Below are 12132 nucleotides of genomic sequence, written 5' to 3'. Positions count from 1 at the left end.
GAAAATGGAATTAGAATATTTAACTTAATTTCGCAAATTTCTGTTTATTTTTAGGTAACTTAAGTGAGTATTTAAACAATTCAGTGTTTAAAAAAGTATTATTTTTGGAAGATGTTTTTAGATATCAAAACAGTTTTCTAGCGATATTTGTCATTGTAATTATTATGTCTCTTTGATAAGACTTAAATCATCTATTTAGAAATACAGAGGTATCAGGTGCATTCCGATGGCTTTTTGAAAAAAAAAAAAAAAAAAGAAAGAAAATGAAAGCCATTTAATGCTAGTCGTTCTAAGCTTAAAGAATATGGAGACAATGGATATTACTGCCAGAGCCCATTGGAGTATTTGCTTCTTCCAAGTGATGAAACACTTCCTCTCTTAGTAATGAGGGTGAATTCCAGATGCACGTTATGTTGTGAATCTCCTAACTAGAGATAGTGGAAGCACAGGTGTATACTCCAAAATATTACATAAAAGTTTCAGAATGAGGTCAGTAAAAACAAACCTCAAAAAAAAATTAAGATAAAAATGTTAACCTGTCAACTATATTGAATATTTATTTAGCTTACCTAAGTCATCTAGTTATTGTTTAGCTTGCCTGTTAACTTAGAATTGCCCATTTCTTATTGTCTTTATTAAAGTAGGTATAACTATTGTTACCTTTGAAATTTAAACAAATTTCTTTTTATATTCAATGAGTAGTTTAGACTCTGCAAACAAATATAATATATGGGAGAGCTGGAGTAAAGATAGAAAGAGGTAATGTCAGATTTGTACTGTGTTAAAGACAGGATTTGGTAAGGACAAGAGGCTCAGGAAGGTCTAGAGGAGGGGCATCCTTTAGGATTCTGAGTCTTTGGGAAGAACAGGATACATATGTGAGGGTGAGTCAAAAATTATCTGCACTCTGGCTGTAGATTTTTGACTTACCCTTGTATGATAAAGTGTTGTAGCAGATGCTACTAGTGCAGTTTTCATATTGTTTGAACCTTTCACTGCAGGATTTTTTCATTTAGTTGCCTTCTGTCCAAGGGTACAAAAACTGGGGAGTTCATGAAATATTCAAATCCCAACAAGTAGTGCTGGGAAAGCTGGACAGTTGCGTGTAAAACAATGAAATCAGAACATTCCTTCACATCCCATACAAAAATAAAGACCTAAATGTGAGAGGTGACACCATAGAACTCCTAGAAGAGAACATAGACTGGACATTCTTGGACATAAATTATAGCAATATTTCCTTAGGTTATTCTCTAAAGGCAAAAGAAATAAAAGCAAAACTAAACAAATGGGGCCTAATCAAACTTAAAAGCTTTTACTCACAAAGGAAAATATCAAGAAATCCGAATGACAACCTATGGTATGGGAGACAGTATTTGCAAATGGTGCAACCCATGAAGGATTAATATCCACAATACACAGACAGCTCATACAACTCAATATCAAACAAACAACCCAATCAAAAAATGGGCAGAAAACCTAAATATACATTTTTTCCAAAGAAGACATACAAACGGCTAACAGGCACATGAAAAGATGTTCGACTTCTCTAATTATTAGTGAAATGCAAATCAAAACAATGAGGTAGCACCTCACACTACTTAGAATGGCTATCATCAAAAAGTCTACAAATAATAAATGTTGGAGAGGTTGTGGAAAAAAGCGGTAGGATAAATTGGTGCAGTCACTGTGGAAAACAGTATGGATATTCCTAAAAAAACTAAAAATAGAGCTACCATATGATCCAGCAGTTCCACTCCTGGTCATATATCCTGAAAAGACAAACTCTAATTCAAAAAGATAACAGTACTGTTCACAATAGCCAAGATATGGAAACAACCCAGGTGCCCATCAACAGATGATTGGCTTAAGAAGAAACGGGGTGTGTGTGTGTGTGTGTGTGTGTATATGTATGTGTGTACAGACACAATGGAATATTACTCGGCCATGAAAATAAGAATGAAATATTGCCATTTGCTGCAATGTTGGTGGACACAGAATATTATGCCTTAGTGAAACAATCGGAGAAGGACAAATACTATATGATATCACTTATATGTGGAATCGAAAATAATACACGAATGTACACTCAAAACAGAAACTGACTCACAGACTTAGAAAACAAATTTATGGTTACCAAAGGTGGGGGGAGGGACAAATTAGGAGTATGGGATTAAAAGATGCAAACTACTATACATAAAATAGATAAGCAGCAAGGATTTACTATAGACCACGGGAAATTATACCCAATATCTTGTAATAACCTATGATGCAATATAATCTGCACTGTACTATACATCTGAAACTAATACAGTATTGTAAGTCAACTATATCAAGAAAAAAAATCCAGTATTAGACTCATTTACCTGTAGCTTAGCAACATTTTTGCCTTCCTGTGTCAGAGATGAATTTTGATATAAATATTTGATGCTGCAAAAATGCAAATAACTCTAATAAAGATAAGAAGTAATCTATAGAAAAACTTCTATACTTTTATTTCTCACATTCTGGTTTCTCATATCTACTTGTAATGCAGTGATTTCCTGTTTTTTTTTAGTGTACCACTAAAGCACTGGCATATCATTAGACTAATAATTATGCATTTCCTGCTTTTTATTAGTCTTAAAGCTCTTCTCTTGTTTGTTTTAAATTTATTTATTTATTGGCTGTGTTGGGTCTTCATTGCTGCACACAGGTTTTCTCTAGTTGCAGCGAGTGGGGGCTACTCTTCATTGTGGTGTGTGGGTTCCTCGTTTTGGTGGTTTCTCTTGTTGCAGAGCACAGGCTCTAGGCATGTGGGCTTCAGTAGTTGTGGCACATGAGCTCAATAGTTGTGGCTCACGGGCTCTAGAGCGTGGGTTCAGTAGTTGTGGTGCACGGGCTTAGCCACTGTGGGATCTTCCTGGAGCAGGGCTTGAACTTGTGTCCCCTGCATTGGCAGGCGGATTCTTAATCACTGCGCCACCTAGGAAGTCCTTAAACCTCTTTATGTTAAACTACATTCATGAAGATTACCCATGGTTTATTTTTTTTTATCATTAAGAAGAAATACTTGTAAATTTTGAGAAACTCCTAGTTATTTATTTACTGGGTTATTATGATTATATGGTTGTTATGTGCATTTTATGTTTGACCTAAAATTTCAACCACAACAATCTTAATTATTTAAGGTCTGTTATTTAAGTTGTAAAAAATAAAGATATCAAGTATTAATATTATCTTTACAGTACCTGCATCATCTACTTATCATACCACTGACATGATTCATCACAAAGACATCTTTCAACAAAGTTGCCCATAAAAATACAGAAAACAAACATTTCAATTATAAAAACCTCCCTTAGAAAACTGGGATGTATTCAAAAGTTGAATAAAAGCTCTTTTTTAAATCAGTTGGGAATGTTTATGTCCTGTCACATTTTTCTTCTTGAAAATTGTTTCCCTGCTAATAATTTTCAAATTAATTATTACATTTTAGAAGTAGAATAAAAACTACTCCCTATATCATACTTAATGATTTAGTGAATATACAGGCTAAGATATTACGAAAATAATCTTAGTAATGAAGGAAAAGTTTGAAGGTTGTAATATTGTTTCCTTTATTTGTGAACATAACAAAAGCAAAAAGGTAGTGTGAAATGGACATACATTTCAGAAAACTAAGTAGATCACAATATATTGCTCATTATAATTTAACCATACATGTGCTCTCAGATGTATTTAATGACCACTACATATATTTCAGAAATGTCTAGTGTTACTTCACGTGAAAAAAGGATGGAAGGAATGTTAGATATTTAACATTGGAAAAGCTTGCCTTCAGGAGGATGTGGTTTTCATCTTCAAACATACAATTTCCTGTTACGTAATAAACAAGGAGATTCATCCTTTGTGTTCCTAGTACTAGAACCAACTAATAAAAGTTGAACATAATAAAGTCCCTGTAAGAATTAGAACAACTCAAAATTAAATTGGCTTTGTTGATGAAGTCGAGTGTTCTTCATCACTGGGCTTTTTAGTGATTTCTCAATTGCTTAAAGTCATAATTCTTAGCTGCTGTGAGCAGCGGCGTTTGATAAAGATTTGTTGAAGGACTGGGTAACTAAACTGATGGATGGATGATTCTATCACTGTTGGGGCAGAAGATTGGACTAGATCATCTCTGCTGTCCTTTCCAATCTACATTTCTTTGATGTTTTTATTCTAGTAGAGGCGGAGAAGTATATTCAGTAGTAGAAATGGGCTATAGTGATTGACCTCAAGAGAGGAGCAGTATTCCTAGCATAGACAGACGAATATCCCAAGCCTTAAAGAGCATCCAAGATTGCGGTAGGGTTTTATAGGCACAAACCTGGGAATCAAGAAAACTTCATTGCTTTAATAAATTTAAAAAAAATGAATTTTTATTAATACCAGTTAATTAAGTATTTCTCATTGTTGAACTTACTTTACTTTTAAAATTGCTAGTTACTGCTTGTCTTTATTAAAGTTGGTAAAACTGGCGTTACCGTTGAAGTTCAAACAGATTTATCCCTGCGTTCAGCGGGTAGTTTGGGCTCGGCAGTATTTGCTAACACAGTTTTGGAGTCCACAAGATTTTCAGGAACAGAACACAAATAAAAACTTGACACATACTAAAACCTTGACTGAGAAATGGTGCTGTGACAACCATGTTTTAAAACTGTATTTAAAGCTACCCATGGAAATAAATGATAAACTACGCTCCCATTATAGGCTTCTAAATTGTGACTTGGACAACAACTTATAATGTGGTTAGAAAATAGATTGACGTTCTGGGAGGTGAGCAAACTGGAATCAGTCTTACTGCCATAGAGATGGTTGGGAGGAGGTGTGTAAAGAAGATTATGCTAGGTGCGCTTTAGCATATCTCCTAGCTGAGTTGCCTCAAGCCCATATGTTCTTTGCTCAAGATGATTCAATTCTGAGCTGTTTCATTGACCTTCCTATTCTACAATTCGAAAGAAAACCCTTTTTGGAATCGATTATGTTAGATATAACAGTTAAAGGTCTCAGTGAGACTTTATATATGTGAAAATTTTTACCTCTAGGGTAGTTCTACAATTTGTCATGAATTGGCTCTCTGGTAACATAGCACTCATGATATAGTGTAGATAAATACCTAAGGTTTTAAAAATTAATGGCATTTATTCAGGTTATAGATGTGTGTTCTATATTTGACCCTTCTTTTTAATTTTCTGACATGATATACTTACATGTATTGTTTAGACTCAGAAATTATTGTACTGCTGAGTTTCATTTTAAATGTAATGTTCTTTACCACACTGAAGAAACCAGTGAAAGGCAAAGCAGAATATGTTGGCACAGTGGACCAAAAGACAAAAGGTCGAGGTTCTTATCTCAACTCTGCAACTTAGTACCTGTGTGATCACAATCAGGTTTTTGTCTTCTCAAGGCCTTGGTTTTCAGTGTGAAGTGGAGATAATGCATTTCCTGCCAATCCAATGAGGGCTCTTCTGAGATTTAGCAAGCAAGTATATCTGGGAACATGTTAACAATGTGTCCTCAGCTTTTCTTTACAAAAGTTTGGATTTCAGACAAGTGGTGATGATGACTTGCATTTGCCTGTACTATGGGCTGATGTTAAATCTGCGCTTAAGCAGTTTTAAAAAATATTCTGATCAGTTGATGAAACTCAGATTCTTTTTTTTTGGCCTTACCACGTGGCTTGTAGGATTTTAGTTCCTGACCGTGTTTCAAACCTGGGCCCTCGACAGTGAAAGCGCCAAGTCCTAACTACTGGACCCGCACGCAATTCCCCAGAAATTCATAGTCTTAAAAAAATGTATTAAGGTCTTAGAGTTGCCCTCCATTCCCCTCTTTAAAAATGAGTTGTCCAGTTTAGACCAAATAATTCAATGTTTCAAAATGTTATTTTTTTCACTTTCAGAGATAACTGATAAATGGGGGAAGCATGTTTCTTTCACCATAGTAATGATGTGTTAGTATTCATGAATTAACTTAAGGAGCAGAATCCTAATGTCAGGAACATTTGAAGAGTCTAAGTCAAGTTTTTCGTAGCTTCGACATCCGGCAAATTTAATCATTAGTTTTGAACATAGGTCTGTGGATATTCCTATATGGAATCCACAAATGTTTAGCAAACAGATGAAACAATAAAACTGTCAACTCTATTCATTATGGTTTTAATGTGTATTTTTATGTCTGTTTTATTTCTGTTGACTTATACTTTAGTACAATTTTTATTTTCATTCAGTGCTAGTAAATCTGTGAAACCAGGGAAGATGCTACTATTCCTGTTTCTTGGAGGCAGTCTGCCTCCATTCCTTCTGTTCCTTCTCCAGATTCAAGAAGGTTGCACAGATCTCCTTGCCCCTCTATAGAAAAGAGAGCAAAGATAAAGACAAGAATACATGGTATAATCTCTGGAGGGGGGGCGGGTACCAGGACTGGGACAGCTGTTAAGGAGTGAGCTGCAGCTCTTTCTGGCAACCCTTCTTTCTGAGTGTGACTTTCCTTTGGAACAAAGGGGAGAAGAAGAGAGGTCAGTAAAGATGATGGGAAGTCAAGGATCCAGGCTCCTTCAGCAACTCTCCATTCTCCAAACTCCATGTTACTTAATGTCCTTGTTCTCTATCTTACCTTTGAGTTATCTTCTGTTATAGTCTCTGCTTGTCTGCTTTTTTGTTCCCCCGACATAAAGTTATGTGAGAGTTGGACCTCCTTTTGTTACCGTATCCATCATTGCCTGAGTCAGAGGCATAGTGTTTGGTGAAGCTTTAGTATCATCATGTAACTAAAGTTGCTTGCCTTTCTCAACCACTCAGTAACCTCAGTAGGAGTGTTTCATTTATTATCTAAGGGAGGAATTGGGTGGTTCCCCTCTTCAGAGTATGTGTCAAATTGGAAAAAGGCAGTAGCACTTGACAGTTTGGAGTTTGCCCCTCTATCCACATTTCTACAGAATTGCAGCCATCAAATTGCCACTGAGTCCCCTTTGGGTATTTTTCCCTCCCTCTTACAGATGGAGTCACAAATCGAAATTCTGAGGCTCTAGGCTCCTTCTCTTTGATCTTCATTTTAGCTAAAACACATTAAGAGCAACCTTATTCTTAACAGACTCCTCCTCAATTTTAGGTTTTTTGGTTATGCATTTAGTCCTCCCAGCCTTGTCTTCTCCCTGACTAATGTGCTTTTTTGCCCATCAGTGGAAAGGTTATTTTTGTGACTTCAAACCAGGAGTGACCCCTAGCCATTCTGGCAGTCATAAGCATTCCACATCCCTTTAACACTCCCTTTCTCCCCTTACACCCCTCTCCTGACAATAACACCCCTCATCTTTCCCCCAGATAACACCATAGCCATTATTTACATTACAGAGTTAGGAGTTCTTTCAGTATCTCGTCCTCTCACCAACTGCACACAAGCATAAAAGATCTGAGGGACATCCCAGGCACAAGCTCTTCAAGGCTTTTTTTTTTTTTTAATTTAAGTATAATTGATTTACAACGTTAGTTTCTGGTATGTAGCAACATTATTCGGGGGGGGGGGTGTGTGTATAAACTTTTACAGATTCTTTTCCATTATAGTTTTTTTTGTTTGTTTTTTTTTTACAGGATACCAAATATAGTTCCCTGTGCTACATGCTAGGAACTTTATCTGTTTTATATATAGTAATTTGTGTCTACTAATTCCAGACTTCTAGTTTATCCTTCTCCACCCCCTCTTTCCCCTTTTGGTAACCATTAGTTTGTTCTCTATGTCTGTGAGTCTCTGTTTTGCAAAGTTCATCTGTATCATTTTTTCAGATTCCACACATAAGTGATACCATATGTTATTTGTCTTTGTCTGACTTACTTCACTTAGTATATAAACTAAGTTCTATCCATGTTGCTGCAAGTGGCATTATTCCTTTCTTTTTATGGCTGAGTAGTATTCCATTGTATATATGTACCACATCTTCTTTATCCATTCATCAGTCCATGGACATTTAGTTTGTTTCCATGTCTTGGCTGTTGTAAATAGAAGGCACTTCATTCTCATGGTATGAAGTGGCATCTTATTGTGGTTTGTAATCATAGGTCACTGACTAGTGATGTTAAACATCTTTTGATGCGCTTATTGTCTATTTGTCCATCCTCTTTTGTTAAGTATTCTACCCAGTTTCTTAAAATTGGGTTGTCTTCTTGTTTTTGAGGTATACATTAAATGTTTTACGTACAAATTATTTGTCAAATATATGTATGACAAAAATATTCTCCCAGTTGGACTTCTCATTTTTTCAAAAGAACCTTTGAAGGAACAAAGGTTTTTAATTTTGATGAATTCTGGTTTCTTTTATGTGCTTTTTGAGTCCTAAGAAATCTTTGCTTACATGCTATATTTTCTTCCAGGACCTTTATATTTCTGGCTTTTTATTTAGGTTAAAAGCCTTGTCATAGAGGAAGAAAACTTTCTCTGCCCTTCTAGGTTCTTTTGGCTGGTCTAAGAATTAAATTGACATGAGACATATTAATAGGAGAAAATAAAATCTAACTTTGTCTATACAGAAACCCCACAGACATGAGTTCAGAGTTAGAAACATAAAATGAGGTATATGCCATCCTGAGCTGAGGAATGGGGTAGGGGCCTGAGGCTTCAGAGAGGAGGGGGAGGGTAATTCACAGAAAAGAAGAATACATGTTTAGTAATTGGATATTTGCCCTGCCATACAGATAGGTCATAAAAAGTTATTTCTCTTATTATAAAAAGTAATAATTGTCACTTCTTGTAAGTTATTAAAAAGTAATTTGTTATTAAAAATTAATAACTCATTATAGGTAAGGCCCCCAATTTAAATTCTTTAAGGGAGAAGTAAAACTTTGCCTCGAGCCTACAGGGTCTCAATTGCATTTAGCTCAAAATAATCCATATGCCAAAGTAGTACATCCTGGGGAGGCCCCACAGATTATGCATGTAAACTGTTGTTTTTAAAAATCATTGTTGCTCCCTTTGTTGACCAATCAGAGGGTGGTGGTTGAGTGTTTGTCACTTGGTGTTTCAGAAAGTAAAGCACTTCAGATGGCTGCCCAGGACATTGTTAAGCCATAGTTAGGGTGGATTTTTACTTCAAGATGTTTGATTACTTGTTACAATTCATTCTATAGATCATAATTATATTTCAGTCCGTGTGATGGGGGAATACTATACTTTAACATTAAATTTTAAAAAATCAAGACTAAAATATATCCTCCAAGATTTTCTTTTCTTCTTTCTCTCTCTTTGCTCCATCCCTTCATTTTTCCTTCTCTCCTTTCTTCCTGCCCCCACCCTGCCCCTGTCTCCTTCTTCCTTGCTTCATTCGGTTTTCCTTAATAGTTAAAAAAACTAATTTGTCTTTCTAACATTACAGTATTATGTGCTTTCAGAGCTGAGACTTTTTAGATGATAAAATATTCCCTAAGTAGTAATTAGTTTGAGATCACATGATGGGATGTTCTTTTGTAATGGCATGTTTGCATCACTGGTCCTGTGTACCTGGATGATACTGTAATTGATGTTTGTTGCTTTATTATTCTACGGGAAATTACTTGGGAATGATGTGGGACTATATGCAGTGTAATAGACAGCTATAATTCATGACCAGTTGTGGAAAACTTAGCTCTTAGTAATGTAGTTTGGATAAAAAAATAATCTTCTATGATCAAGTAAGGATTGGAAATTTTACATTGCAAAATGAATTCCCTCATGTACTTGTGATACAACGTTTTTGAAATGACAAATAATAGCATAGACTAAGCTTTATGGTGGGAGGAAAGTGCATGCTGTGTTCTAGTTACAGGGATACTATCATTTTGAAGGCTGAGAGTTCTGTTAGAAGTTTGCTGTAATGTAGATCTTAAAGTTCTATTGTGTAGTAACATTTCTTAAATCTGTTTTATAACCTCTTGAGGTTACAACTTCTTAGTGTGCTGTTGATTGAATGGTCTGAATAAAATATCCCTTAGGTCTATTCGCCACTGCCTCAAATGCATCTTACAGGAACTGCATTCTTGCTTGGGCTAAAAAATCTGTTCTTTTTCTTTGCCATAGGATAAGAAATGGGTTCTCAATCATGAAGATGTCACATTGGGAGAATTACTGGGCAAGGTATGTAATCCTCTGAGCTGAACAACTGAAAGTCTTGGTAGTGATTGTGAACTCTGCAGATTCTTCATTTTCTTCAAAGCCTTTCTTATATTGCAGCACATAGCAGGGCAATTCCACAAGAACCTAGAAGATCACAATGCCACATCTGTTATAAATACTGTGTTGTTCACTGAAATGGAAGTGTGAAGATCTTTGAAAAGTTTAAGGATTATCTTGACTTTTTAAAATAGTATATTGTATATTTTCCTCTGAAAGGACCAAAAGCCACAATAATTTTATTACAGTGTGCTAAAGCCAAAACTAGTGAACTGAGCTTTGAGAAGGAAATGTGTGGTAATAAAAGTTTAAACACCTAATAGTCTTACTCCATTTGTTTCTGGTTATACATGATAGTTCTTAAAAAAATGCAGTACTGCTCTTGGGGATTTCAGGATTGTATACAGAATCACCATATGTGACAACGTGGGATACATTATTTCAATCTGAAAATTGTGTGGACAAGACATGTTTCAATATATCCATTCTGTAGCTAGCTCTGTTTGTGGTCAGAGGAGACAGCTATGTATGGTGAAAATCCCTTTCTTCCAACCTGGTTGGAAGTTTCTTCCAACTCATAGGCCATATGAAAGTATATTATATCTAACAACAATGGCAGACATTTAATAATCGAATGGGCTATTTGGAAATTTATTGTCTATAATTGAGTTCCAGTAGATAAATATTAACTTCTTTATTGATGACTTAATTAGTGATGTTTGAATTGAGTTGAGATTCATAATGCAATGTGAAAAGTAGTGTAAAATCTAGATTCTTAGGGAAAAATATCACTCATATTTCTGAGTGATCAGTACTACAGTTTAAGGCTCAGCATTTCAAGTAGAGAAATAAATGATTTTTCATTACTTTTTGATTCAAATGTAAAAGTGATGAATTGATGAATTTTCCCTATTTTTTAGCCCTGATGTGTGTTGAGAAAGTAAATCCCTATTGAAACAATCTTATTCTTATTATTTTAAAATATCTTTTAGTATTATTATTTTATTATTTTAAAATATCTTTTCCAAATGGAAACATTAAATTGCTATGGGAAAACAGTCTCTGTTGATTGCTAGTACTTATTTAGTAAGTAAATTCTAAAGAATTTCAAGCTATAAGCAGTAGCTGATGTGTTTATTTCCTCTATGATGTGGTCATCATTCTTAAGGAAACATTCCTTCTTTTTCATTACTTTAGGTAACTCAGTAGCAGTGATTGGGCTAAAAATTATTACAAAGAAAATAAATTTACATGAAAATACAATTAAATAATGTTATAAAATTAAACCAGTTACTAAAATAGTGTGTTGAGAAGGACAGATTTTTTAGTACTAGGGAAAAAATATTTTCGGTTAAATATTTCAGTTATTTTTATGTTTAGCTTAATATGTGATACATGTTAGCCTTTAGGTCCTTAGTAAGGTTATTTCAAAGAATAATTATTTTCAGTGACAAGGCAGTAGTAGCATGTTATCAGTTTTAATAAATTTAATCATTTTAAATACAACACTTCAACTTTAGAGACACTGTATACCTTAATTTCCGAAAATATTTTTGAGTTGAAAATTGTCATTTAATATTTTTGTTACCTATTCTGAATGTTTATAGTATACTGCTTGAAAATGCATGAGTAAAAGAGGATTAGCTGTGGTTCCTATACTTAACATACTTTGGAATTCAGTAGTAATATGAAGTTGAAACAGGAACTCTTACTTTTTTATTGAGCACTGTATTTCTATAGACTGTACTTGATATATAGTTGGTATTCAAAAAAATATTAATCCTTCAAATAGTTATTGAATGCTTACTGTGTGCCTGGCACTCTTTTGAGTTCTTGGGATACATCCCTGAACAAAGTAGACAAATATCCTTGCCCTTATGGAGCTCATATTTTATCTAGCAGGGAAAGACATATAAATAATAAACTTAATAAATAGGTAAATCTCACAATGTTAAAGGATGCTAAATG

The 12132-nt window shown here is 34.7% G+C and overlaps 1 protein-coding gene across 10 annotated transcripts in view; it reads left to right on the top strand.

Annotated features, from left to right (window-relative positions):
- Positions 1-12132, top strand: part of FER (FER tyrosine kinase) — a 460601-nt gene that overhangs the window by 278018 nt on the left and 170451 nt on the right. For all 10 annotated transcript variants that reach the window (XM_057737769.1, XM_057737780.1, XM_057737781.1 and 7 more), the window contains one exon: positions 10072-10128. In XM_057737769.1, coding sequence (XP_057593752.1) covers positions 10072-10128 — 57 coding nt within the window. The remainder of the gene's footprint in view (positions 1-10071; positions 10129-12132) is intronic.

This window comes from Hippopotamus amphibius, chromosome 1 (assembly GCF_030028045.1).
Source record: "Hippopotamus amphibius kiboko isolate mHipAmp2 chromosome 1, mHipAmp2.hap2, whole genome shotgun sequence".
Lineage (NCBI taxonomy): Eukaryota > Metazoa > Chordata > Mammalia > Artiodactyla > Hippopotamidae > Hippopotamus > Hippopotamus amphibius.
This window is presented reverse-complemented; position numbering and strand designations above follow the sequence as displayed.